At 46.5% G+C, this 24000-nt stretch overlaps 9 protein-coding genes across 9 annotated transcripts; 3 read left to right on the forward strand and 6 right to left on the reverse strand.

Annotated features, from left to right (window-relative positions):
• Positions 1-98: 98 nt before the first annotated feature.
• On the reverse strand, positions 99-2260 carry SERLADRAFT_372865 (uncharacterized protein; the record flags this gene model as incomplete). The annotated part of the gene is made up of 7 exons (XM_007321953.1): positions 99-516; positions 572-671; positions 727-1149; positions 1204-1579; positions 1633-1673; positions 1783-2007; positions 2143-2260. The coding sequence occupies 7 exons, from the start codon at positions 2258-2260 to the stop codon at positions 99-101; spliced, it is 1701 nt and encodes a 566-aa protein (XP_007322015.1).
• A 309-nt stretch (positions 2261-2569) lies between these two features.
• On the reverse strand, positions 2570-4425 carry SERLADRAFT_475727 (uncharacterized protein; the record flags this gene model as incomplete). Its single annotated transcript, XM_007321954.1, has 6 exons — positions 2570-3027; positions 3080-3256; positions 3311-3485; positions 3545-4147; positions 4200-4231; positions 4281-4425. The coding sequence occupies 6 exons, from the start codon at positions 4363-4365 to the stop codon at positions 2921-2923; spliced, it is 1179 nt and encodes a 392-aa protein (XP_007322016.1).
• A 127-nt stretch (positions 4426-4552) lies between these two features.
• On the reverse strand, positions 4553-7601 carry SERLADRAFT_357783 (uncharacterized protein; the record flags this gene model as incomplete). The annotated part of the gene is made up of 5 exons (XM_007321955.1): positions 4553-6821; positions 6879-7007; positions 7059-7219; positions 7273-7438; positions 7488-7601. 5 exons carry the CDS (start codon positions 7491-7493, stop codon positions 4677-4679), a joined length of 2607 nt encoding a protein of 868 aa, XP_007322017.1.
• Positions 7602-7833: 232 nt separating this feature from the next.
• Positions 7834-10140, reverse strand: SERLADRAFT_363216 (uncharacterized protein; the record flags this gene model as incomplete). Its single annotated transcript, XM_007321956.1, has 8 exons — positions 7834-8081; positions 8135-8319; positions 8375-8550; positions 8603-8713; positions 8770-8830; positions 8901-9415; positions 9470-9732; positions 9784-10140. 8 exons carry the CDS (start codon positions 10138-10140, stop codon positions 7938-7940), a joined length of 1812 nt encoding a protein of 603 aa, XP_007322018.1.
• Positions 10141-10466: 326 nt separating this feature from the next.
• SERLADRAFT_475733 (uncharacterized protein) lies at positions 10467-12000 on the reverse strand (the record flags this gene model as incomplete). Its single annotated transcript, XM_007321957.1, has 7 exons — positions 10467-10809; positions 10864-10882; positions 10940-11106; positions 11160-11175; positions 11226-11264; positions 11321-11535; positions 11594-12000. The coding sequence occupies 6 exons, from the start codon at positions 11452-11454 to the stop codon at positions 10585-10587; spliced, it is 600 nt and encodes a 199-aa protein (XP_007322019.1).
• A 66-nt stretch (positions 12001-12066) lies between these two features.
• SERLADRAFT_357787 (uncharacterized protein) lies at positions 12067-13744 on the reverse strand (the record flags this gene model as incomplete). Its single annotated transcript, XM_007321958.1, has 5 exons — positions 12067-12568; positions 12630-13220; positions 13285-13321; positions 13373-13589; positions 13664-13744. 3 exons carry the CDS (start codon positions 13495-13497, stop codon positions 13131-13133), a joined length of 252 nt encoding a protein of 83 aa, XP_007322020.1.
• A 1900-nt stretch (positions 13745-15644) lies between these two features.
• Positions 15645-16819, forward strand: SERLADRAFT_475739 (uncharacterized protein; the record flags this gene model as incomplete). The annotated part of the gene is made up of 4 exons (XM_007321959.1): positions 15645-15717; positions 15795-16005; positions 16060-16096; positions 16219-16819. 3 exons carry the CDS (start codon positions 15881-15883, stop codon positions 16300-16302), a joined length of 246 nt encoding a protein of 81 aa, XP_007322021.1.
• A 75-nt stretch (positions 16820-16894) lies between these two features.
• On the forward strand, positions 16895-19563 carry SERLADRAFT_475740 (uncharacterized protein; the record flags this gene model as incomplete). Its single annotated transcript, XM_007321960.1, has 11 exons — positions 16895-17455; positions 17539-17679; positions 17745-17809; positions 17862-17896; positions 17950-17996; positions 18050-18076; positions 18138-18243; positions 18293-18402; positions 18455-18768; positions 18822-19058; positions 19113-19563. The coding sequence occupies 9 exons, from the start codon at positions 17229-17231 to the stop codon at positions 18543-18545; spliced, it is 849 nt and encodes a 282-aa protein (XP_007322022.1).
• A 343-nt stretch (positions 19564-19906) lies between these two features.
• On the forward strand, positions 19907-23943 carry SERLADRAFT_441455 (uncharacterized protein; the record flags this gene model as incomplete). Its single annotated transcript, XM_007321961.1, has 11 exons — positions 19907-20171; positions 20220-21436; positions 21490-21560; positions 21621-21761; positions 21815-22058; positions 22126-22624; positions 22695-22816; positions 22869-22955; positions 23041-23163; positions 23226-23317; positions 23373-23943. The coding sequence occupies 11 exons, from the start codon at positions 19907-19909 to the stop codon at positions 23941-23943; spliced, it is 3432 nt and encodes a 1143-aa protein (XP_007322023.1).
• Between the last annotated feature and the right edge of the window lie 57 nt (positions 23944-24000).

The following is a 24000-nucleotide window of genomic DNA, read 5'->3' on the forward strand; positions in this document are numbered from 1 at the left end:
ATTCCAGAGGACTTCTACGCATACAACACTGATCAGCATACATAGATAGATAGATATACGAATACATAACTACATTTTCTTAAAGGTTGAAGCTAGTATCAGCTAACGTTCCATGTATTGTGCAGCCCGACTGTGTCATCCGCTCCATTAATGGGACCACTCGAACTTATACCATTCACCCGCTCTGCTGACCCAGCTTGACCCCCTCCTCCCTTGCCTTCAAGTGCGCCTAGGTCTCCACGAACCACCTTATCCTTCACATTATCAGCCCTCAGCTGCTCAAGATGCTGTAGATATCCCTCGTCCACGCCGCCAGTAACGTATTCGCCGGTGAAAACGGAGCAGTCGAACTTTGTTATAGTGGGATTGAACTGCCGCACAGAAGAAATCAAGTCCGGGAGCGTTTGGAAAATTACAAGATCCGCGCCAATTTCTTCAGCAATTTCGCTCGTACTACGACCATGAGCAACTAGTTCATTGCGCGACGGCATATCTATCCCGTATACGTTCGAATGGCTGTATTGATTGAGATAAACAACGATGATGTATGAGCCAATGCAGAGGCACCTACCGAATGGGTGGCGCACAGCTTGCAACTATGACCTTTTTGGCACCTACGTCTTTTGCCATCTGGATGATTTCCTTCGACGTTGTACCACGAACAATTGAATCTTATCCAGTGAGTGATGCGTGAGAACGCTCAAACAGAATTAGCGAATGACTCACCATCAACAAGGAGCACGTTTTTGTTCACAAATTCCAAAGCCATTGCATTGAGTTTCCGCCGAACATTTTTCTTTCGCATTTGTTGTCCAGGCATAATGAAGGTTCTTCCCACATATCTGTTCTTGATAAAACCTTCCCTGTAAGGAAGACATAATTTTTGCGCGAGGTTAAGGGCAGCAACTCTTGAAGTATCGGGGACTGGGATGACCACATCCACAGTTATCTGCTTCTCTTTCAGGATTTTGTCTACTTCCTCTGCGAGAGAATCACCCATAGCCATGCGACTGCGATAAACGCTGATTCCGTCAAGAACAGAATCGGGGCGAGCAAAATAGACATATTCAAAAATGTCAGGTGCAAAGGTTGCTGGTTCAGCCACCTGTCGTCGTGAAATCCCTGCTCGAGTGATGATCACAGCCTCGCCTATATCCAAGTTAGAATGGACAGTATGTATACGACTCAAACGAAAGACCTCACCAGGTTTAACATCTTCCCACTCGCTGAATCCTGCCGCGTCAGCAACAAGACTCTCGCTGGCAAATACATAATCGCGCCCAGAGCCAGATTTCCTCACGGCCAAGCCAACCGGTCTGATGCCATTAGGATCCCTAAAGGCGATTATACCAAACCCAGCAAGCATAGCCACACAGGCATATGCACCCTTGCATTGCTTCATTAGACCTCCTATTGCCGTGAAGATGTCTTCTTCGTTAATTCTGAATTTTCCCGTCTGCTGTAGGTTGTTGGCAAATATGTTGAGAAGCAATTCTGAATCTGATGATGTGTTGATATGCCGGTGTGCTGTGGCATCCATGTAATGCAGTAATGATTCGGTGTTGATCAAGTTCCCATTCTGGGTATAATTTTAGTGAACATGATGGAGCTACATGATGATCGAACACTAACATGGGCGAATACGATGCCATACGGTGAGTGACATAGAAGGGCTGTGCTTCAGCATGATTCGAGCTTCCAGCAGTTGGATAGCGAACTGTACAGCAAACAGTATACCCGATTAGACTTTGTACCTGTACGTCAAAGTTTCTGTATGCATACCATGACCAATTCCCATGCCTCCAATCAGTCTTGCGATGGCATTGGAATCGAAAACATCCCGGACCATCCCGTTGGCCTTGCATTGGTAGAAACGACCTTTCGGGCCACAAGTGACGATCCCGCACGCATCTTGTCCTCTATGCTGTAACAGCGACAATCCTTCACATATTTCCGGAGCAGCATCTACATTTGAATCATGGAGGAGTAAACCAAGAATGCCACACACTAGCCACAGAACGGGTTAAGAACGTTGACTGCAAAAGAAGAAGGGGGCTTACTGGCGAGATCAAAGGTAACTTGGTGTCACGGTAGGACGAGAAAAGGGTCGGTGCCGGTAGTCGAAGTCTGTAAAGGACAAACGTGCGATGGACAAGATGTGATCACTCTTTCCAGGGGTACGACAGAGCTGAGCATTCGTCTGGCATTTCACTAAGAGACCTTTTTTTACAATTTCAGTCACTGCCCCGGACCGACGCATGAGGGAAATCGATGAGAACACGTGCGTCGTAAATTTTTCGGATAGAATGGCTCAGACCAGACACCCTCGGCATCGATCTTTATTTTACAATCTACATGCCCTTGGTTATAAAGTCACACTTTGCTCTGTCAGACGACGTCGAGTACTGCACTGGGGTGCCAGTGATAAGCTTGCCTGTAGGTTTTCATAAAGTTATAATTGCATCTCCCAGCAATCATCGCCTCGACTCGGTTCCTCGCATCCTTCGGACTTCGGTCGGATTCAAGTGCAATTGGTACACGTACACATACCTGGAAAAGGACTAGCTCTCAGAACACACACGAAACATGAATGAATCTGAATACGCGGTTGAACGCGGTCGTATTCTTCGGTACTACTAAGTAATATACTGGTTATACGTGAACAGCAGGAACGTATGTCGTGGTATGGGGAACGGAGCCCCTGGGTACTCGGTTCTAGTCGTGATAGGGTAAGGTAGCGCAAAGAAATTCCAAGAGGTAGTCGGCGCGAAGACAAGCAAGTTATGTTGAGCGTTTGTCTAGATCACGAGATATATATGTGCGATGCAGTAAATGATGGAAGGATGAACTTCCTATGCCAGATGAGAGAAATAAAGATGCGAATGCGGACGAGAGAAAAATAATGGACGGTTGACGACCATTAAACGACAAGCTTCTTGGCCTTCTCCCAAGAGTAGGATGGGTTACCGAAGTGACCGTAAGAAGCGGTCTGCAAGTAACGGGGCTTCTGGAGCTCAAGCTCACGCACTGAAAGTACTCGTAAGCAAGTGATACTACTGCATTCCATCTAGAAACTTACCCATCACACCAGGACGGAGGTCCCAGTTCTTGCGGATGATTTCAACAAACTCTTCATTAGTCTTCTTCCCAGTACCGTAAGAATCGACGTAGATAGAAAGTGGCTCAGCGACACCAATGGCGTACGAAAGCTGCACAAGAACACGACGAGCAAGACCAGCAGCCACGAGGGATTTGGCTGTGATGTCATGTCAGCACTGTAATCAGACTCCATTAGAGAAGCAGTATTCACCAATCCAACGAGCGGTGTAAGCAGCAGATCGATCAACCTTGGAGAAATCCTTTCCAGAGAAAGCTCCTCCACCGTGAGCGCCCCAGCCACCGTAAGTGTCGACGATGATCTTACGGCCAGTAAGACCAGCGTCACCCTGAGGACCACCGATGACGAAACGACCAGAAGGTTGGATCTACGTATGTTATCTATTAGCCAGAGACTCCACGATAAAACAACACGGGCATCACATACGTGGTAGACGGTCCTTTCGTCAAGGAGGTTGGCAGGGATCACACCCTTGACAACCTTCTCCAAGATCGATGAGCGGACTTCTTCAGTCGTCACTTCCTCTGCATGTTGTGTCGATACAACAACAGTGTCGACGCGAAGAGGAATCATGGCACCGCCTTCTTTCTTGTACTCGACGGTGACTTGAGTCTTCGAGTCGGGACGCACCCACGGAAGGAGACCAGAACGTCTAGCGGCAGCGAGTGCAGCGTTCAACTTGTGCGCGAGCACAATAGTCAATGGCATGTACTCCTCAGTCTCGTCGGTAGCATAGCCGAACATGATACCCTGGTCACCAGCACCATGCGATTCTAGCGAACCGTGGTCCAAAGCACCGGCAATATCGGGAGACTGCTGCTCAATGGCGACAAGAATGTTGCAGGTCTTGTAATCAAAGCCCTTGGACGAATCATCATAGCCAATTTGCTTGATGGTGTTTCGGATGACTTTCTGGTAGTCGATATGGGCTTTCGTGGTGATCTCTCCGAAAACCATGATCATGCCCGTCTTGGAAGCAGTCTCACAAGCGACCTTGGACCAGGGATCTTGTTCAAGGCAAGCATCCAACTGAGATAACTGATTTGAGCATACGAAAACGCGAGAAGAACAACGAACTTACGATCGCATCAGACACTTGGTCACAGATCTTATCTGTCCAGATGTCAGACCACAGAAATTTTCGCCGGGAGTGATTGCTTACCAGGGTGGCCTTCACCAACGGACTCGGAGGTGAAAAGGAAATGACCAGGAGCAAGAGATGCACGAGCGCTTCCGTTGGCAGACATGATGTTTTGCAGAGGAAGAAGAAAAAGGGAAAGAGAGAAAAGATGAGAGAGCTGAAGGGTGAGAGGAAAGCTAGATGGCGAAAAAGTAATTAAGCCTTTACAAGGCTTATATAAGCAGACTCATATCACGCCATCTTCGGCCAAAAAATAGTTCTGCTGCCCAGTTATAGGCGCCGCACAGCGATTGAGTTGAAATTATCATTATATTTCCAACGTTCGATACTGCGCAAGCGAACACGGAAACACGGAACCGAAAAACAGAGTGAAAACGATGCTAGTAAACGTACAGAGGTACCCCAACTAACCGTGAATCAGAGTAATCCAACACCGAGAGGATCCAATCTACTGTCCAAAGCACCCGTTTCTTGGATAGTCCCAGACTCCTGCCTCTCACCAGATGAGCGTGTGAGATCATCTTTACTCACGCTGTCCTTCGTCCCAATAGAGTAATTGGGAGATAAGTGTGCTGGCATTGGTCTCGAAGGAGGAAGTGCAAGTGAGGGATCTAGTGGTAGAGGACTCGATTCAAAGCAATTGGATGGAGATGAGCCCTGTATCATTGAAGATGTTGGCGTTGTGCGCCATGGATTATCTGCCGGTAGTGTTGATATCGATCGTTGTGGCTTCACACTATCCCAGGGGTTATATGACGTCCCTATACTGTATGTATGAGAGATTCCACGCGAAGTTGAAGGTTCTTCTCCCCAGTCCCCAAGCGTATCACGATGTTGCAGCTCGGCATGAGTACCACTCAATGCTCCCTCACTATCGCCATTAGTCAAAGGGCCCACCTTGAGCTCCTTGGCAACCCCATCATAAGCTTCTTGAACTACTGAAAATGCTGCACTCGCATTTGAGGAAAACTTTCCCCACATAGACCTCACGCCACTGTTTCCAAAAAAGTCCGCAGGCTTTGCTACTGCACGGGGGCGGGCGGGCGGTTGTTGTGTAAAATATGCACCGGGCGAAGATGGCCGAGCAGTAGGCGTAGGTGGTTGTAGCGATACAGAGGACGATAGAGGGGCAGATAACTGGTTTTCCTCTTCGTTAATGCTCTGCGAGACGTCTGGTAGCGATGACCAGATACTTCGCAGGCCGGATGATAAGCCTCCAGGGCTCAGTGTAGGTTTGGCAGATCGGCCAGATGACAGCGTAGCTGGAGGTGAATTGACAGGAGAAGGAGGTAAAGGGATGTCCAATACTGTCTGCGTCGTTACTGGGTCATCATCTGCATTTTCTATAGCAGGTATGAACTCCGGCCCGTCTTTGACTTGAGAAGTGATAATTCTTCCGTTCATTTCTTCATCATTTCGCCCATATAACTCGTGCCAAAACCGAACATTTTTGGGGTTGGGGAATAAGACACCCATATCAGCACGTGGCTCTCGGCTCGCAGGATCATCCAGTGAGGAATCATAAGAAGGATTCGTATTTTTCTCGACCTCGGGTGGCGAATTCATATAATCCCAGACACTGATAGTTTTTTCAAGTGGTATTAAACCTCCCTCGCCGTTGCGACGCTCGCGCTCGTTGTTGAACAAGAACGTCCCGTACTGACACGAGTAGAGGTGATAATAAAGTTGTTGAAGGAAACGCTGGTTGAACTCAAACCGCTCAGGGAATTGACGCTGTATTTGCCGCACGGACTCTAGAAATTGGTGAAAGACTGGACTTGTTTCTTTAATATGACTCTGAGAAGCAAATCGGTTTTGGACAGAGGCTAGGAATGCCTGAGCTGCATCTGCGCCGCCGCCGCCGCCACTATTTGGTTCCTGGACTGACACAAAGAATTTCTCCGAGGATAAATGGCCGCAACGGTCCATAAATTTGTGTCCAAACGAAAGCCAATCCTTCTCGATCAATATTTCGAAACCACGCATCGTGCGATAGAAGGGATCTAGACATAACTGGGCAAGGGCAGACAGCTGCGATGTCCGATCCCAACCATCAGAGCAATGGATAAGAACATGGGAAGAGTTGACATGTACGTTGCGAGTGATGAGCAGAGTCCCTTCAAGGATGGCAGAGATATGACGCAGCCAGCCTGAACGTCGCAACGCCTGCCTATCGAGAATAGCAAGATTTTGTGATTCTCCTGGTAGGTTTCCGCTGATACTGGCAGAGATGCTATCTGCTTCTCGTATGGCTTCCACCACTTTAGCAAGTGACTCGCGCATGGCGTGAATGTGATCAATCCCCATATATGCTTTCTTTCCTTCTTTGTAATGGTCCATGTTCTCCGTGCCTGCACCTTTGGCAGTGTTCGCCATTGCATTTGTTGTAGGTCGTGCATCAATAATAAGATTCGTAGACGTGGCGCCATAAACAGCTGCACTGGGTGATCGCGACTCCGGAGAGTAATGTGAATGGAAAATGGCTTCAATGAGTTTCTCGTCCTGTACAGAACGATTCTGCGTTATGCCAACCATGGGCTGACTAGAGCGTGTGATGCTCCCCTGCACAGTGGTCATATTCAGTCTCAAGTATGTAAACAACAACATGTGAAAACGAACGTAGTTTGCCCAATGTAAGTATGTAAGAGCAGGTATTCGGCCTTTGCTGCGGTACTTGGAGGCATACTGCAGCGTGGTATCGCTAATTTTCGTTGGCACTATCAAGCGCGAGGGATATGTAGGACAAAACTTGTGATGGCGCGTGTCAGAACAAGCCATCAGGGAAATGAATGCACTCACGGAATAATCTTTATTGATGTCCGTGAAGCGCCATGCCTTTGTTCGGGTTCCAACTCCCATACGTCCAAACTCCTCTCTTGGGGAGTACAAAGACCATCCGGTATTGGTAGGATAGGGCGGATTGGGGGTATAGAAGAAAGCATATAGGTGATTTACAGATGCTGATGGAACTCGGCATGAGGTTTGTGAGCGGATTGCAAACACGATTACTCACGAGCGACCGTCAATTCCTTTACACTCTCAAAGACGTCGATTACTTCATTTTCTTTAGAGAATGACAACGAAAATGTTTCGAATGTCCGCGTGTGGAAAGTTAGTGGGCATTGTCCTTGCAACGTTAACGGCATCCGCGAAACCAGAGATATCAGTGGATAAGGTATCTAAAAAGAAGGTCACTAAACGCCTGCACTAGTTTTAGAACAAACTCACCCACATCTCCTCAGCATTTTCTTCACTAGGTCGAAAGATAAGATGATGGGCAGTTAAGTGTAGTGTCCCATATTGAGCGCCTCCCGATTTTCCACACAATACCTTTTCCACCTGATTCGTCCCGGTGAGTATGTGACTTGTATCCGTATCATCGTAATAGATAATTAACTTACTTTCGTAACTCTTATGGAATCCATGATATAAAGGTCGTTTGATGCGTTAACATGCACGATAGATACTTCTTGAGGTACTGTCTGACAGTATGAGTAGCAGCCACAGCCATATACAATGTTTGACGCCGTTTACAACGCACGCGTATGCGGCTGCTGTTTCAGGGGTGTTTGTCACTTGATTTACATACTGCTGGTATCAAGTAGTATACGAAACAATTTAATAGACAACATTTTTGTACGCCTTCATACTTTTAGTCAGGGAGAAACAGACCACATCTCATCCAAAAGTCCACATCTCACTTACAACATCGACCTGTTCGCCCGAAGCTTCCTCTTCACCATTAGGAAATTGATTGGCCCTGAGCTCCATAGCTAAAGGAGGTTCCCTTCTAATTCTCCGTTTGACTTCCGTCTCAATCAACTGCGATCAAATATCAGCAGACTTCACAACTACGCAGGGATGAATATTCGTACCGTGCCATACGTGTGGTCCAAGAAATCCTCCATGGAATATCCAGGTTTTGTGAACGCCTCTTCAAAGACACGAGCAAGTGTAGAGACGGCGGTATCGTAGTGACGTTTGTGCGAGTACAGCTCCCACAACGAAGATTCCAAAGCATTAGTGACATTAGGATTGACTTCATCGGCCTTGAAGACGTCTAAAAGATCCAATGAGAAGAACTGAGAGTTTTAAGCCAAAGATACATCACGAACCATGCTCGGAACTTTCATCATCTTCGGGGCGATGTATCATTACCATGAGTGCCGGGTGCCGTTTGAGTATGTTATAAGTAAACGGTATGAGCATGATGATCGCAGCTGGCGGGGCGCTAAGTGAGAGACGGGCTAATCGTTTGATGAAAGATGCCAATAACGTTGCAGGAAGATGCCTAGAAAATCCCCGCATGAGAGAAATCGGGTGAAATTGTGAGGAAACCATACGTGGAGCTAAGGAATAGATCTGTCATGCGGAAAAACCTCGCACGATGTTTTAAATGAAGGACATCTCTGTCTAGAAATGCATAGAGGCGGGTGTAAAATGATGGGTAGTCACTAGAACAAATCAGAGAGTTATTATAGAGAACGGTGTAATGCTTGTTACGACTTACAGATTGTACTCTTTCATTAGAATAAAAAGAGCGTTGAGAGCGAGTAAACCAACGGCACCGCCTATCATATATAACACAGACATTAGAATCTCAAGAAAAAGACTGACAGACAATGAGAACTAAATACATACCAAAGTCAACGCAAGCACCAACCCAATCCATAACAAGTACAGGCCGAGTCAGATGTGGGAGCACTCCTCGATGCATTATGTTCAACGCCCGGGTAGTTAATGCCTTATAAGATTCTGTAGACTCGGAAGACAAGAACGGAAGAAATGACAGCCATGTACGAGTGAAGACGGCGCGATGAGCTTGGAGGGAATGAAGAGATTGGTGGAAAGTTAGCTGATGCATCCTGCCCTTTATTCCTATCGGACCAGAGTTCTTAGCATTGGCATCTTCATCGAAAAATTTCCGCCAGTCATCGGCATCATCTTCGTTTGACGACATATCTTCATCCTCTTCGACTACATCTCCACTAGTATTTCTGGCTTTTGGCTTTGGTGGTTTTGCACCAAGCTCCTGAACCCACCATGAGTTCAGTTCTGAAGGATCTGTAGGAAATGTGGTCAATTGCTCCAAAATCGCAAGGAGGTTGGTTGGTAAATGCGGATGCGAAGCAACTGTAGTTTGTGCGAGGATAGTGCTGAGAAAAGCGTCAGAAAAAACTGCTCTAAATTTGACGACTGAAACCTCCTACGTTGCCTCCCTTAAAAAACACCACCGCACGTCATCGTATACACTGAGCCATGTGTCGATAAATGTGTCTCTGACGTCGGATAAAGTTCTGCCTTCGTACAATGACTTCACGCTTGGACGGGGAGAGGGAGGACACAATAATATTCCTCGAACAATTTTCTTAAAATGCGAAGTGTGGAACTGTGGTTGAGGTGGGGACGATGATTGTGTTTGAGAGGTCGACAGATGCTTGAGCAAAGAGAACAAAATCTCGAGAGATGATTTCTTGGTTAAGAGTGAGAATCGTCATCCTCGAGAGCAAGCACAACCACATACTCTTAAAAAAATTTCTTCATCTTGCAACAAGCCCACCAAGAGATCCACATAACTGTCTAGCCTCTCCCATATCCACTTGCGCACGACCTTCGAGGCTTCGTCGCCACCACGATCAAGCTTGCCGCTCTGTATTATGGTCACAAAAACTCTGTACAGACTGTATATCACTTTAGACAAGTCCTGTGCATCGGACGCAGTATTGGCCAGGTCTAATAAGTCGGCCAAAGGGTTCAGGGAAGCATTACTTGCAACAGCAGAGGTTAGCTGAGCTTCTAGTCTGCGAGAAGACACCTCGAAGCTCAATCCATCCTTTTCTGTTTTCCGCTTTTTGTTTGGAGGAAGAGAACGAACAGGCATAACGACGAAAGATTTCGAGTCTAAAGTTCAGATTCAAGTTAGAGGGAACAATTTTCTTTGATCATACACCATTTCCTAATCGGGAATCATATGCATATGAATTGACTGCCTACATTGACACCGTTGACTGATAAGAAGTATTTATCGTCCTATCTATGGCACTGCGCTATGCACGAACCATAGTCAGAGAACGGAGGAATTTTTACATACTACAAAATTTCAGATCTGACGATAGGTGGAAAGATCGTAGCGTATTCTTCCTGTTACGGCGGGCACCAAGAACTCTGGCTAACAACGGGAACTCAGTGAACAGTCTCCATATCCGCAGTCAAAAAATTTTGCGTTCGTAGGCATAGTACATCGCAGAAAATGAACCGATACATCCCACAGAGAAAAAAAGTCCGAAAGCAGCAAAACAATACAAAAAAAATGCTCCATACTGCATCACATCAGCACACCCACGAGCAAACCAATCGTAGTAATAATCCCTGCCGCACTGCCGCCCAATGCTAATGCACCGTTGGCAGGTGTTGTCGTAGCTGCCGCAGCCGCCGGAGCTGTGACACTTCCGCTAGTTGTAGCCATTCCACCAGTCGTAGTGTTTGATGACATCGCGGTTTCCTGGAACATGGCGAAGGTCGATTGGGCAGTGGGGTTGACAGCGAAAACCTATTCAAAGCACCTTCATAAATTGTGTTTTACGGGAAAATAACTTCTACGCACCATTCCTTTCTGACAGTGACTGCAGAATTATTGAATATGAGCGTGTCAACACAGAATGACTAATCCAGAGACTTACCCAGCTTGACGACAATAGAACCACAAAGGAGTGGAGTTAGTCATCGTGAAACTATAGGCAGGCAGCGACGTGGCATTGGCCGCGACTGGCTTGAATCCTGAATCTACTCCCGTCATAGGTGTCGTGTTGTTTGCGCAGGGATCCGCAAATGTCGATTGGGTGGCAGTCTGAGATACCCACATATTAGAAGCGCCCTGGTACATAAAGATGATGCACAAACATGGTTTCCTGCTACACTGAGGGGACATGAGACATGCAATAACACATCGAACGAAAAAGATCTTACAATTGGAAGTTGATGATATCTCCAACCGTGGCATTAACTCTAAAATGAAGTGGATAAAACCAAACAGTTTGATAAATGCCATTAGAGCCACTTACGATGAAGGTGTGTATGTGAGAGTGCTGTTCATGCCGACAAGGATCGTGTACGTTGTTGGTGTCGCAACAGCGGCGCCGGATACAAATGGAACAGCAGCAGAAACAAGAGCAGCGATGACGGTGGAGAAACGCATTTTTAAAAGTTTGTTAAATGACTGGATCAACCAGATGAAACTGCTAAACTCGGACTGAAAGTGAAACGAAAAAAAGCGAGCCTGTTTGACAAAAATTAAGGAGATATTCTCAGTGTAAGTATAGCATGTAGACACATACTCTGCTCGTGAACGCGAAAACTGACTGACTGGCAGAAAGAAGAGAAAGAGACGAGGTGTAACGTTACAGACAACTTGACAAGTCTTTATACTGTATTTCTGAACGGGTTTCCTTGCCAACTCATCTATGATGAGAGGAGGTGACCGCTGTTTGGGGAACGTGTAGAACAGACCCTCATTTACAGGAGAAGGACTGGCATGGGAAATCCAGCCTTACTGTTGCCCGCGACAACTGATTCGTATGCTTCTTGTTGGCATGAGTCGCATCCTCAATGGAGGTGACGGTCGTAATGATGCTGGGAACATTTGTCAATTACCGGTGATGCTAAATAGATAAGCCTTGCAATTGTTAAGAACATGGAGAGACGGAGGTCATGAGGGGCTTTCTGTCCAGTTGTTGGAATCATCAGTACTACCAACGGACGAACCCGATCACTATCCCGCCGGAATTTACCGTACGCAAGCCTCCGTCCTGGACTGGGTTGGTTACAGCTTTTGTATTGCTTGAAAATGTTAAGAAACTCCATCGCTAAACTACAAAGAAGTGCCCGGTTGTCCTATGGTGTCCAGATCCAACACTCCTTTACAAGAAGCCTTCACTCAACATTGCCGCGACAAGAGCAGTATCACAATGCCAATAAAGAGGTAAAGTGCTTTTCCCTTGTAAATCCTTGCGGTTCTGATTGTAACAAAAAGTATATTAACTACAGACATTCGAATCGGTCGTGCAGAATGGCGCCACGAATGATAAAGTTGTCCTAGTAGACTTTTATGCCGAGTGGATATTTTTCATTCCACGTGTTCCGAATTGTTTTAACGCACTTTACTCTTAACAGCTGGTGTCAGCCTTGTAAAATGATATCACCCATACTGGAAAGGCTCGCCAGCGATGCCAAGGTCAAAACTGGCAGCGGAAAATCATTAGATTTGGTTACAGTCAACACCGACGAAGAATTCGATCTGGTGGAAAGATACAGGGTAAGTAGCTTGTTGTGTGACTTATTAGCTCCTTTCTCATGCGGATTTCTATCATATTTAGATACGCTCATTGCCTACGGTCATAGCTTTCAAAGATGGACAATCTGCTAATCAGTTCATTGGCGCTCTAAACGAGGCAGGTATCAGGAAGTTCCTGGAAACGATTTAAGGCGTCAATGCCGATTTGTACCTTTGCGCAGCTGTGCCATCTGCGCTCACCACCAATGCCATACACACACCCATTACCAGTATAATGATAACATTAACGAGTAATAAGCAAACTCATATAACAACAAGAAGATATAGTAGCTGTTAGCCTGTCACAACGATGGATGTAACATGGGAAAGCATATGGCACTTAATAAGTACAAAAGTAAATGGAGGAAAAAAAGTTTAAAAAGCAGTTGAATGGCTGAAAACCAAAAGGTGAAAGAAAGCATGTTACACGGTGGTGGTATACACAAGTCATCCCGCAAATATGACTGGGTGAACTGTAGCATTCCGCGCACAAAAATACTCTACTGACAGACGACACAACAACAGAATGCCCGACCAAGCCACTATTGTATTACACAGCAGTTGGGGCCTTTGGTACCTTGTGGGGCATAAGGGTCTTCGCTTCTTCCTACTGGTCCCCAAACAGATGGAACCTGAGAGTACACCAATAGTCAGTAACTGAACAGGGTTGATTATGCAAATAAATAGTGAACGAACGAGGTGATCTCGTGTGGTTTTGCAATAACGTATCAGACTACGCATTGTGTTAGCTTTCATACGTATGATTGTGTGATCTGACACTGACCTAGCACTAGCCTCGCTCACTCGTATTCTAGGCCTCGCCAAATCCTCCCTCAAACGCTGGTTATGCTCCAGAAGACGTCGATAACGGAGCTCAGACATCGATTGCCGACCACCTCGAGCACTCATGATGGAAAGAATGTGGATGCAAGAACGAAGAGTTTTGCACGTTAAAGCGAGCGCCGTTTATGCCTCGTCAGTAGAATGCTTCAAGCGTCTACCTGAAAAGTAAAATGAAAGGATGTCAGTAGCTGAGACGATACTACCAAAAGACCTGAGGAATAGTGGTACGAACTTTGCAGAAAAATATTACAAGAGCAAAGCTGGCCTGAAAGAGTATCAAGAGGAACGCTGAATTTCCCAAGTGCCAGTGGGTGGGTGAGCGGGGACTATAGTAGCCGTTTCCAAAAGTAGAGTTTGGCGGTGCCACACCCAGAATGCGCCACTGCGCTCAAGAGGCACTGGTTCGCATCTTTCAGAAATCTTTATTTCTAAACCTTTAATTATTTCTAAAGAATTGGCAATAGTATATGTATGGTTGGTTACATGTATGCGCATAATCCTATCAATATTACGCCAGTTGCTCTACGATAAGGCCTTTTGCTTGTCGAACGGACCAGGAACTCCGCTCTTCCCAATATCAAAATCTGAATGATGCAACAAAGATCATTGACTGAGAAGCAGGCTCAGTTACACCCAACCTTCTCAACGTAATTCTCATACTCACGGACAATAACACGTGGAGGAAGGCTAGAGGTCGCGTCCGTAAAATGCAGTATTGGATTCTCGGTATTTGCTTTACAGTCTGATATCGATGGAGATAGTGCAAGATTGAATACAACTCGTATAGAGCGGACTGAACAGAGGCGAATACATAGGAAATACTAGCCAAAATTATAAGCGTAGAATAGAGGATTGTATGCGTGTCAGTGAGAAGCATCAATAAACATCTAGAAAACTCACAAGGAAAAATCCTACTCTAGATGAAGGTGGGCGTGGATCAAAAAAATCACAAGGAAGCATAGAACAGTGAAAAAGGAATATCATATAACCTGCGGTGCTAGTACTTGTCCAAAATACTTCTGAGGAGCTTTTCCTTCGACTTGAACTCGTCCTTGCCACCCAGCGATTTAGTCTTTTTGTCGAGTTTCGAGACAAGCTGTTCGAGCTCTTTCGGAAAAGAATCTGCACACACGCGGAGGCGTTTGACTGGAGAAGGCATATTGAGGCAAGTCAACGTTACCACTCTCATAAACCTAAACGAGTGAAAACCCTACCACGTTCACCTACCGCGCCACCAAGCTGTTTGAGAAGCTGTTTACCGTCGTCGTCCGTTTTCTTGAGTTGGTCGAATAAATCCTGGATTTCGATCTGAGAAGAATCATCACGTCGCCACATCACCAGAGGAGAGCTCGAGGAAGACCTTTGTTTTCAGGTAGATAGCCTGGACTGTCGCATGTTCTAGACTTGATGCATCTTCCATTTTTTGGCAGCTCGTATTAAAGATCCGCAGGCCTTCAGCATAAGCAGGATTGACTTCCAGATCTATGTGGTCATGTACGTCCCTGACGCGTTGAATCACAGGTATGAGCGTGTCTTTCAAAAAGTCCTTAGAATTGATATAGTGATTGTCGAAGGCAGGCTGAAGACGATCCACTATAGCAGACTTGTCATTGTGGGTAGTTTCCTGGTCTCTGGAGATGTTGTTCAAAAATTTGCACGTAAGGACACCAATTGTCAAGCAGTGCTAAGCAGGCGTGTGGCACGTCAAGACATACTCGTCTAGAAGAGCGATAAGAGTCGCCTCTTCATCCCAGTGTTCTTGCTGGTGCTCTTGAAAGTTATGCTTGATATCTTCCGTAAGTCTGATACGGGGTCCAGAATCTCTAGAGACACATGTTGGATCGATTTCTGCGTTGGCCATTTCGACATCTTGCTGTATTGAAGGGGCCCCAGGTTTCGCATGGCATTGACAGTTGTGATTATAGAACCCGTTTTGATAACCTTCAGTCTTGGATAATCCTGTATCACGATTTTGCAGTCCATGTGCTGAAACATGCGCATCAGCTGAGGGAGCGGTTCCAGCGCATTCGGTCCTTTGACGTGACTTCGCCGACAGAAAACTAGGCCGTTCGTTGGACGTTGAAGCACTGGTTATATGCGTAAAATGAAGAGCCATGGTGTTCTAGGGGAGAGGACAGGCGAGGAATACAAGGCAAAGAATACAGGATGATGGAACCGGTTGTAAGTATAGAACGCGGTAATACAGCAAGCGAAGAATTCACGCTCCGCCCATAGCTTTCACACCAACCTCATTCTCTCCTTGCTAACCGACCGTCTTTGCTACAGGTTCGTTCTCTCTGTACTATATGCCTGCAGCATATCTACAGCTTTTGAGCTGACTTTTTGGCTTCTTGTATTCACAGAGCTCTTTAGGCCGTGGTTTGGCGCTCAGTTTTCCACCTTCAACCATTTGTTCACTACCCTCCACACGCCCTAAAATAATTTCATCATGAATGCCCGTCCCCATAAGCAATCTATGTCTGAGCTGAAGCTGCGGCGGCTTGCAGAGCACAATCAACGGCTGCGAGAGGATTTAGCACGGCCAAGGCTAAGAGTGAGCGAGGCTAGTACAAGGTCCGCTACATTTTCTACGTTTCTTGATCAGCGCTCCTAACGTCTAAACCACAGCCTCATTCGGTACTGCAAAACGACCAAAGATCATCTGGTACGTCAGTTCTCTCAACGCCCAGTCTCCATTCAGGAGACACCTGGCTATGCTTCTCGCTCTCATATTTTTAACTCGGGCGCCTTTCTTTTTTCTGCGTCCTCATTCTCTTTATTGTATAGGTACCATCCGTATGGGGGCCCGTGGGTAAGGGTGAAGACCCATACGCACCTCCAGCTCAAGGTTGCAACTGCATTGTGATGTAATACTCACTATACCCCATTGTCTCGACATACCCGACAATATGTTACGCTTGCGTCCTGTCGTATCTCTACGAAGAAGTCAGGTTCTGTTCGGGCGTGTCAGGTGTTACACTGCCCAGAAAGGCGATAGTCATCATACCCTACCACATTCGCCATACCATTATCACCCTACGTTCCTTGCGTCCCATCGTATCGTAATTTTTCTTACAATGATATCAAAACAACGAACATTGGCCTGACATCTACTTCCTGATCTACTGCATGGATCCAGTCCCCTACCGCCATGCCTCTTGGCTCTTACACCTTCAAATCTTCCTGTTTACATCGGTCTGTCATCATCCATCTTGGGAGCGGTTTTTATAGTATTATTTTTTCTTCCCGGATTTCCATTAGTATATTGTTTATTTACCCTTTCAGAGGACTGGAGACGTAGCATGGGATGTAACTGTTACCACAATCATATTCGACAGTTTTCTACATCTTAATCACCGTCAATCAGATAGGAACAGCTATGCGCCCTGGGCCGTCATTGCCAGCTCATATAAGCCACGTGTTGAATTTATTGCCACATGTTCGTTTCAAGTTAGCCTCGATTGAACTTGAAAACGATGCTGCAACATGTCCCAGTGCTCTTTGTTCTTTGGCACCTTGTTTCAACATCATAACTGCATTTCTTGTCTCTCTGATTTTGTCTGTGCTGATGTCCTTTAATCTCACACAGAATAGTCAACCCTAACCTCGATTTCGTGTATGGATCTGAATGTTCGAATCTCGGAACCTGATGAACGGGGGAACTGCGCGTCTATACGTAAGGGCCGACTGGGGATCTTTGTGAAACTAGCACGAACCCCCATAGCCATAGGCAAAATCCTACAAAAGAACCTTCCGGACCACTTCCAGGTGTCTCCAGGTGTCTTGCATTGACCACCATGGTACACGACTCAACCGTGCTACACCAGGTCAGGACGTATGTGCGCGAGCTTTCAAAGCCCTTGGCAGACATAACTGGAGTTCCCAATATTTCGCAACACGCGGACGTCATTCTCGTGTCGTGTCTATGCTTTACCTTCGTCCGTCTCGTGCTTTCTCCCATTCTCAGCACGGTGTTCTTTCCGATATCCTATGGCCAGACGGGAAAAAGGGCTAAACATAACTGGTAAGCATTCTTTGACCAATGGTTCTTGAGTAAGTATTAATATAATCTGCCCGCATAACTTCCATATCTTCGACATGGTCCAGGGATGTCCATGTTGTTTCCCTCGTGAATGCAGTCGTTATTATCTATCTCGCCGGGCGGTGTCTCAACATTCCCATCCTGGACGAGGACCGTGCCTTTGGTTGGCACGACGAGGCCTGCTTCGTACAGGCTGTGGCCTGTGGGTGCGCATCTGCCAGAGTTCATCACACGAATATCCTCTTAATCCATTTTTAACGTGTATCCTCAGATACTTTTTATGGGATTCAGCAGATTCCCTCATTCACTTTACAGACATAGGATTCGTTTTTCATGGTGAGTTGGTTGATATGTTCCAGTAAGTGTTGGTGCTGAGTGGTACTGACAGGATTTTCGTGTCTTGCTATATACGGCCTGGGACTTGTGAATAATTTTGTTCGCAGCTTTTCCATCTTATCTGACCTTTGTGATCGCAGAAACCATTTTTATTTTACTACGGCGTGCGCTTTTTATTCTGGGAGCTGTGCGTCCGACCTATCCTTGATAGCCGCTGATTGGCTGATGTAAATATCATAGGAGTACCATTTTCTTGAATATCCACTGGTTAGTTCTCCCATATACATACCCGACTTAACACCAGAAATGATATCAAATTCCTCTGAAGGTTCTTGGACAAGACTGGGAAAACCGGTAGTATTCTCCAACTCGTGAACGGTGCCTTCCTCCTGTGCAGTTTTGCCTCCGTCCGGCTGATATGGGGCGGTAAAATGGTGAGCATGCTTCAGGCTCAAATTAACTTATCTCAAGCCTCGGTTTTAGTCCTACGAATTTTTCCAAACCTTGTACTCTGTTCGTAATCAAATACCCTTCACATTTGTTATTGTGTATGGTGTAGGCAACATCGTCCTCCAGACCTTGAACTGGCTATGGCAAGTTATTTATGGTTGTACGCGCCCACAACGTTTCACACACTCTGTCTAGGTTCATGAAGATGATATCCGCACTACGCAAGCGGTTTCCCTCTAAGCCCAGTAATAGAAGTGTCACCAATGGGAATGGTAAACATAAATAGCGCACCTAATGGTCAAAAGTTATATAGCCATTTTATTCGAGTATAACAAACCACAGGTATCGACTACGAAGCAGCGTGGAACGCTGCTTGCACTTGTGTTCGTACTTTACGCTCCCATGTAACTAGATTTACACGCCGTGATACCTCTATACGAAGTGCATCTTTAGACTGGAGAATGGTGTGTAGATATGCAAATGCGAGAGCATCCAAAGCAGTGGGATTCCTTAAGTGCTGGAGATAAGAAGACGTGCTTTGACGTGAAGACTGTGTGCTTACTCTGAACCGAGGAACCATTTGTCTTTCCCAAGACGCTCTGAAAGGGCTCCGATAGCTTCTGTGTAACGAGCTTGAACGGAAGAAGACTGGATATGCGTGCCAAATGGTGGTATCAAGGAACTCAATCCGGAGAAGAAGGCAGGAGGAGGGTTGGTCAAGGATTCGATAGGTCTTCCCGTTTTGCTTTCGAAGTTTACGAGACGCGTAAAAAGACTGGACTGGGGCTGAGAGAGCATCTACAGAAGAGTGAGTAAAGTGAGAAAGGAACCATGAAGAAAATAATCTGACCAGGGAGACATGAACGGGACCCTCGAGAAGGGTAACCCATGCGTGACTTTCGTCCCTCAGAGCCGCGTCTCTATACCCTTCCAGCGGATCAAGGTTGCTTGCAAGCTTCCCATCAACCCATCCGGGTATCATATGTGCTGCTAGCAGCTGTGGGACTTCTTCTTCTCTAGAAATGGGTATCTGTAGGTTTGGAAGTATCCTGCCTAATGCACCTTCTGGAGCAACATCCCAGCGAACTGCAACGTTGGACAGACCTCGGAGTGCAAGGTACGCCTGCCATTTCAGGCATTCGACATCGCTGCTCAAGAAATCTACCTCAGGGTTTCTGGGCGGGGCGACCCATATGGTTGGATTCGACAAGCGGTACTTTGGAGGAAAGGATATTGCAGGATAAGAATGCACAGGGAAATAGTTGAAAAATGTCCTCAAGGGAGCAGGCAAGGTAAGAGCGTCCATGTAAGCCCGAGGTTAGGGTTTCGGACAGGTTGCTTTGGATTGGATTCCGAATGCATATTTGCTTGTGCCTGCCTTTAGAAAGCACACACTTCGCACAGTACTTTTAGCGCAACAGTATATTCTGCATTTCTTTGCTGCAACCAAAGTACGCTTATTCTAGGTCTCTTGAGCCCTACAAATATCTAGAGAGCGCGTTCAATAGCGTTTTCTGTTCCTTGTGTTTTGACCACGCATTTCCAAGGAGGAGTTCATGACAGGTGGTCTGTCGGCTCAAGTTGCACCGATATCATCGTAACATTATATGTTTAGGAGAAGTGCATCCTTGCAGCTTGAATTTTTAGATGTCTGATTATACTTCAAGTCCATCGAGGCCTGCTTCACCTGTCGGCGCCCTACCCGAAATACCCACAGCTCGTCCGTATAGGTTCGCCTGGGATGCATCTACTCGAAGGCAGGGACCAGGCAGCGTCTCTGAAACAACAGAGGGTCGTGGAGGCGACTATTTTACCACTCCCGCCCGTCTTGACTTCCTCAATACTTCGTCGTTGAACCTTACACTCGGCGCATTACCTTCCGAATGGAGCAGTTCTAAGCATGGGTTCAATGGTAAGTAAGCCATATCCGACAGTTTGAAGCCGTGCTAATCGTCGACAGCTATCTCTACGGTGTTGAACAACCCTCGCAAGCATGCTGCTCCACCAAAGGCACATTCATCGTTGCCCGCTGTCCTACCGGCTGATCTTCCTCGTGTCAAGCGAAAAGATTTCGATTCATATCTTCGTGCCGTTACTCCGGGTTGGGAGAAGTTCGAGAGAAACAGAGACCTAGGTCGAGATGGTACTGTTCAGGTGGACATGACGCCTACACCGCGTAGTTCTATCACTATTGATACACCCATAAGCCCGCGTACGCCTCGATCAGGAAGGCTAATGCCGCCTCTCAACACAGTACCTTCTGTCTTTTTTGACCCTCAGTTCAATCTGGGAGAGCCGCGCGTATTCGATGCAGTCACGGAACGTCAGGATGGAGACACGGACGGTTCAGATCCATCGCTACTATCCTATTCCTTACCATTACTCGAGAAGTTGTCACATCACGCTGATACTATCGAACAGCATCTCGTCCGTGAGATATCCCTTCGCTCCACTTCCTTTTTTGCAGCTCTTTCCAACCTGCAGGATCTTCAGACCGAATCAGAGGAGTGTCTTGATCGAATATCAAAGCTTCGCGCCCTTCTCAACGATGTGGATGAGAAGAGTGCTAAGCGAGGATTAGAAGTTGTACGAAAGGAGACCAAGCTTCGGAATCTGTACTCTGTCTCGGAGGGTGTTAAAGATATCAAAGGCGTAATGGAGATGACTGCAGTCGCTAAAGGCCTGGTTACTGCTGGTCAGTGGGGTGAGGCTTTGGATGTCATCGATGAAATGGAGTCCCTTTGGGACCCACCGCCTCAGAAGACCAATAACACTAAAGCTTCACAGGTGGCAGTTCCTACTACTAGTAACGGGCGACTATCTCCTTTGCCTCCTACTCCCGAGTCCCCCGTGCCGGATGCTACGAAAAGGATTTCGCCATTGGTACCTCTTTCAACGCTTAATTCATTTGCCTCGTTACCCTCACATCTTCGAACGCTTACGATGGAAGTCGCTTCTTCGTTGACTACAGACCTCGTCAGTGTCCTAAAAGCAGATTTCTCTGACCGTGTCAATGGGGGCTCCAAAATCTTATCGAACAAGGCAAATATGGAGATAACTTTGAAAGACAGATTACGCCCTCTCCTTCAAGGGGTAGTCCGAACAAAGAGTGTTCGAGACGCTGTCGTTTCATGGAGAGAGGTAGTGATGAATGATGTGAGGGGGATTATAAAACGAGTATGTTCGCATTTTGCACATATTGTTTTCCAGTATTTAGCACTCAGCTTCAGCACCTACCGTCTTTCAATTTGGACGAAGATAATCCGAAAGCTTCAAAAGGGAGCGCAGAATCAGAAAAAGGGTGAGGTAGTTGTGCCTATACTCCGGGTCTTGTCTTTGACCATATTTCTTCTGCTCATAGTGGACTAGCCAATCATCTACGATCAAAATCGCATGAAGAATTCATGGCTCTTATCTCACTGATATATGAAGACTGTCTAAACGGCGCGGAAAGCATACGATCTCAAGGTTCCGTTTTGTTAGAAGTATTAGGATCTCTACCGTGCGCTCTGATCAGACGGATACTTCGATTTGTCTCACATATTATTTTTATAGAAATTCAAATCCACTGGTGGATATCCCTGCGCTCCAAGAAGATTTTGCAGACATCTTGTCTTCCTCCGTGGAGCTAGTAAATAAGCTAGTAGCAAAAGTAGTTGGATATCGCTCGGAGCAGCACGCTGCGCTAGACCTTGTCAAATTCTTGGCCTTGTTCAATGAATCTTGGGGATTTGTCGTGAAGTGTGAGGTCATGTGCCGACGCATGATTGTGGGACTAAGGGGTACAATTCTTAGTCAGGTTAGTGCTACAAAATATATTCTCTTCTCTTTTTTTCTACAATACTGACTCTTCAATCACTACACAGGCAAAGCTGTTCCTACAAAATTTCCATCAGACTCGTATCAATCAATCTGCAAAGCTTGTTGAAGATGAACAATGGAACCCAGCCGAGATATCACCATCTGTACAGCACATGGCTGATGTTTTGTCCGACTCCGCTGTTCGAGACTCCCCAGAACTGGTTTTGAACGTCAACAAGTCACCCGCGGGTCAACCCAGCAATGGTGCTTCGACTTCTTTGGTTTCACCAACGGGTTCTGGCAAGCTGAATGGAGCGAGTTCCTCGTCAAAGCACCTGTATATTGAAGAGCGACCTTACTTTTGCGTTTCCGCGACGGCAGAGGTACTTGCGCTCCTTTTGGATTACCTCAAGGTGGTAGTGAACCTTTCCATGTTAAACACCGATACCATGAGTCGCATTATCGAGTTCCTGAAGGCCTTCAATTCACGTACATGCCAAGTGGTTTTGGGCGCTGGTGCTATGAGGTCTGCTGGTTTGAAGAACATCACTGCAAAGCATCTCGGTATGTTGAGCCTTTGTAGATTATTATGCGCTGGGCTGATGTTCAAACCGGTCTTCGATTTCTGTTGTAGCTCTGGCATCGCAGTCTCTGTCAATAATGATTGTCCTAATACCATATGTACGAGAGACATTCAGACGTCACTTGAGCCCGAATCAAGCTGTCATGCTCGTAGAATTCGACAAATTGAAAAGGGTATTTTTTACATTCACTTCAACTTTAATAATGATATAACTATTACTACTAGGATTTCCAAGAACATCAGAATGAGATCCACTCGAAGTTGATCGCTATCATGGGTGATAGGATTAGTGCGCATGTCAAGTCATTGCAGGTCAGTGCGCTTGCTTATCTTATGTTACTTTGCCTTGCGTTGTGGTGCAGACCGAAACTGTCGTGTTAATTCATTTGTCTTCCAGGCCGTAAATTGGGATGCACTGAAACAAGGGCAAGGCATCAATGACTATATGGACCTTTTAACCAAGGAGACCGTCACCTTACACAAAGTGTTGTCACGGTACCTTTCTGCCCCTGTCGTCGAGGTGATTTCCGTCTGACAAGCATGCAACCAAGTGGCCACTGATTATATTGAATGTTTATGTAGTATGTTATGACGCAAGTCTTCGCCGCTATTAATCACCGACTATCCGAGGAATATGCCGCGATTGAATTACCCAGCCAAGAGGCAAAGGACAGGTCATATTCTCTCATAGTCTCTTCATAGTTTCAAGCTAATGTACTGCAATGACAGACTGCTCGCTGATGCGCGATATCTGCACCAAAAGTTCTCGGGGCTTAAGAATGTTGGCGCGCCAACCAACATGCTGGAGACGGTTGTGTCCGAGAAGCCAGTACCCCGCAAATCTGTGCTGAACAACATACGGGCAAGTGCAAGTCCGAATGAGCGAATCAAGGGTCTCCTATCACGGAGGAACAGCCAGATGCCGGAAAAGCCTCTTCCTATTCCCATAACTTCGGCATCTCCGTCTCCCACACCGCCTCTGATAAATGTTATTAATGACAGCACCGTCGACCTCGGGGAACAACCAGCCACAGATGTTCCAAGCATATCAACGCCGCCACCAGGGGCGGGGGGCGCTGGAGAGGAAGGTCGACCTGGGTTCAAGCAGGTTGAGGAACCTGACGCTGCACCGAATTTAGAAAAGGTTGAGGAGGTAGAGCAGCAGAATGGTTCCTCAGGGGAGGTTGATAGTAAACCCACAACTGCGGTGTCACAGAGTGTGGTAGGTGAGGATGAGGGTAACAACGGTGGTCGCGATGGCCACGAGGTTACCACTTTGTCGACTAATGGTAGTGGCTGATTAGTGGAGACAACTATCTTGGTTTATTTTATTTGCTAGCATTTGTGTATGCAGTGA

This window comes from Serpula lacrymans (assembly GCF_000218685.1).
Source record: "Serpula lacrymans var. lacrymans S7.9 unplaced genomic scaffold SERLAscaffold_12, whole genome shotgun sequence".
Taxonomy (NCBI): Eukaryota; Fungi; Basidiomycota; class Agaricomycetes; order Boletales; family Serpulaceae; genus Serpula; species Serpula lacrymans.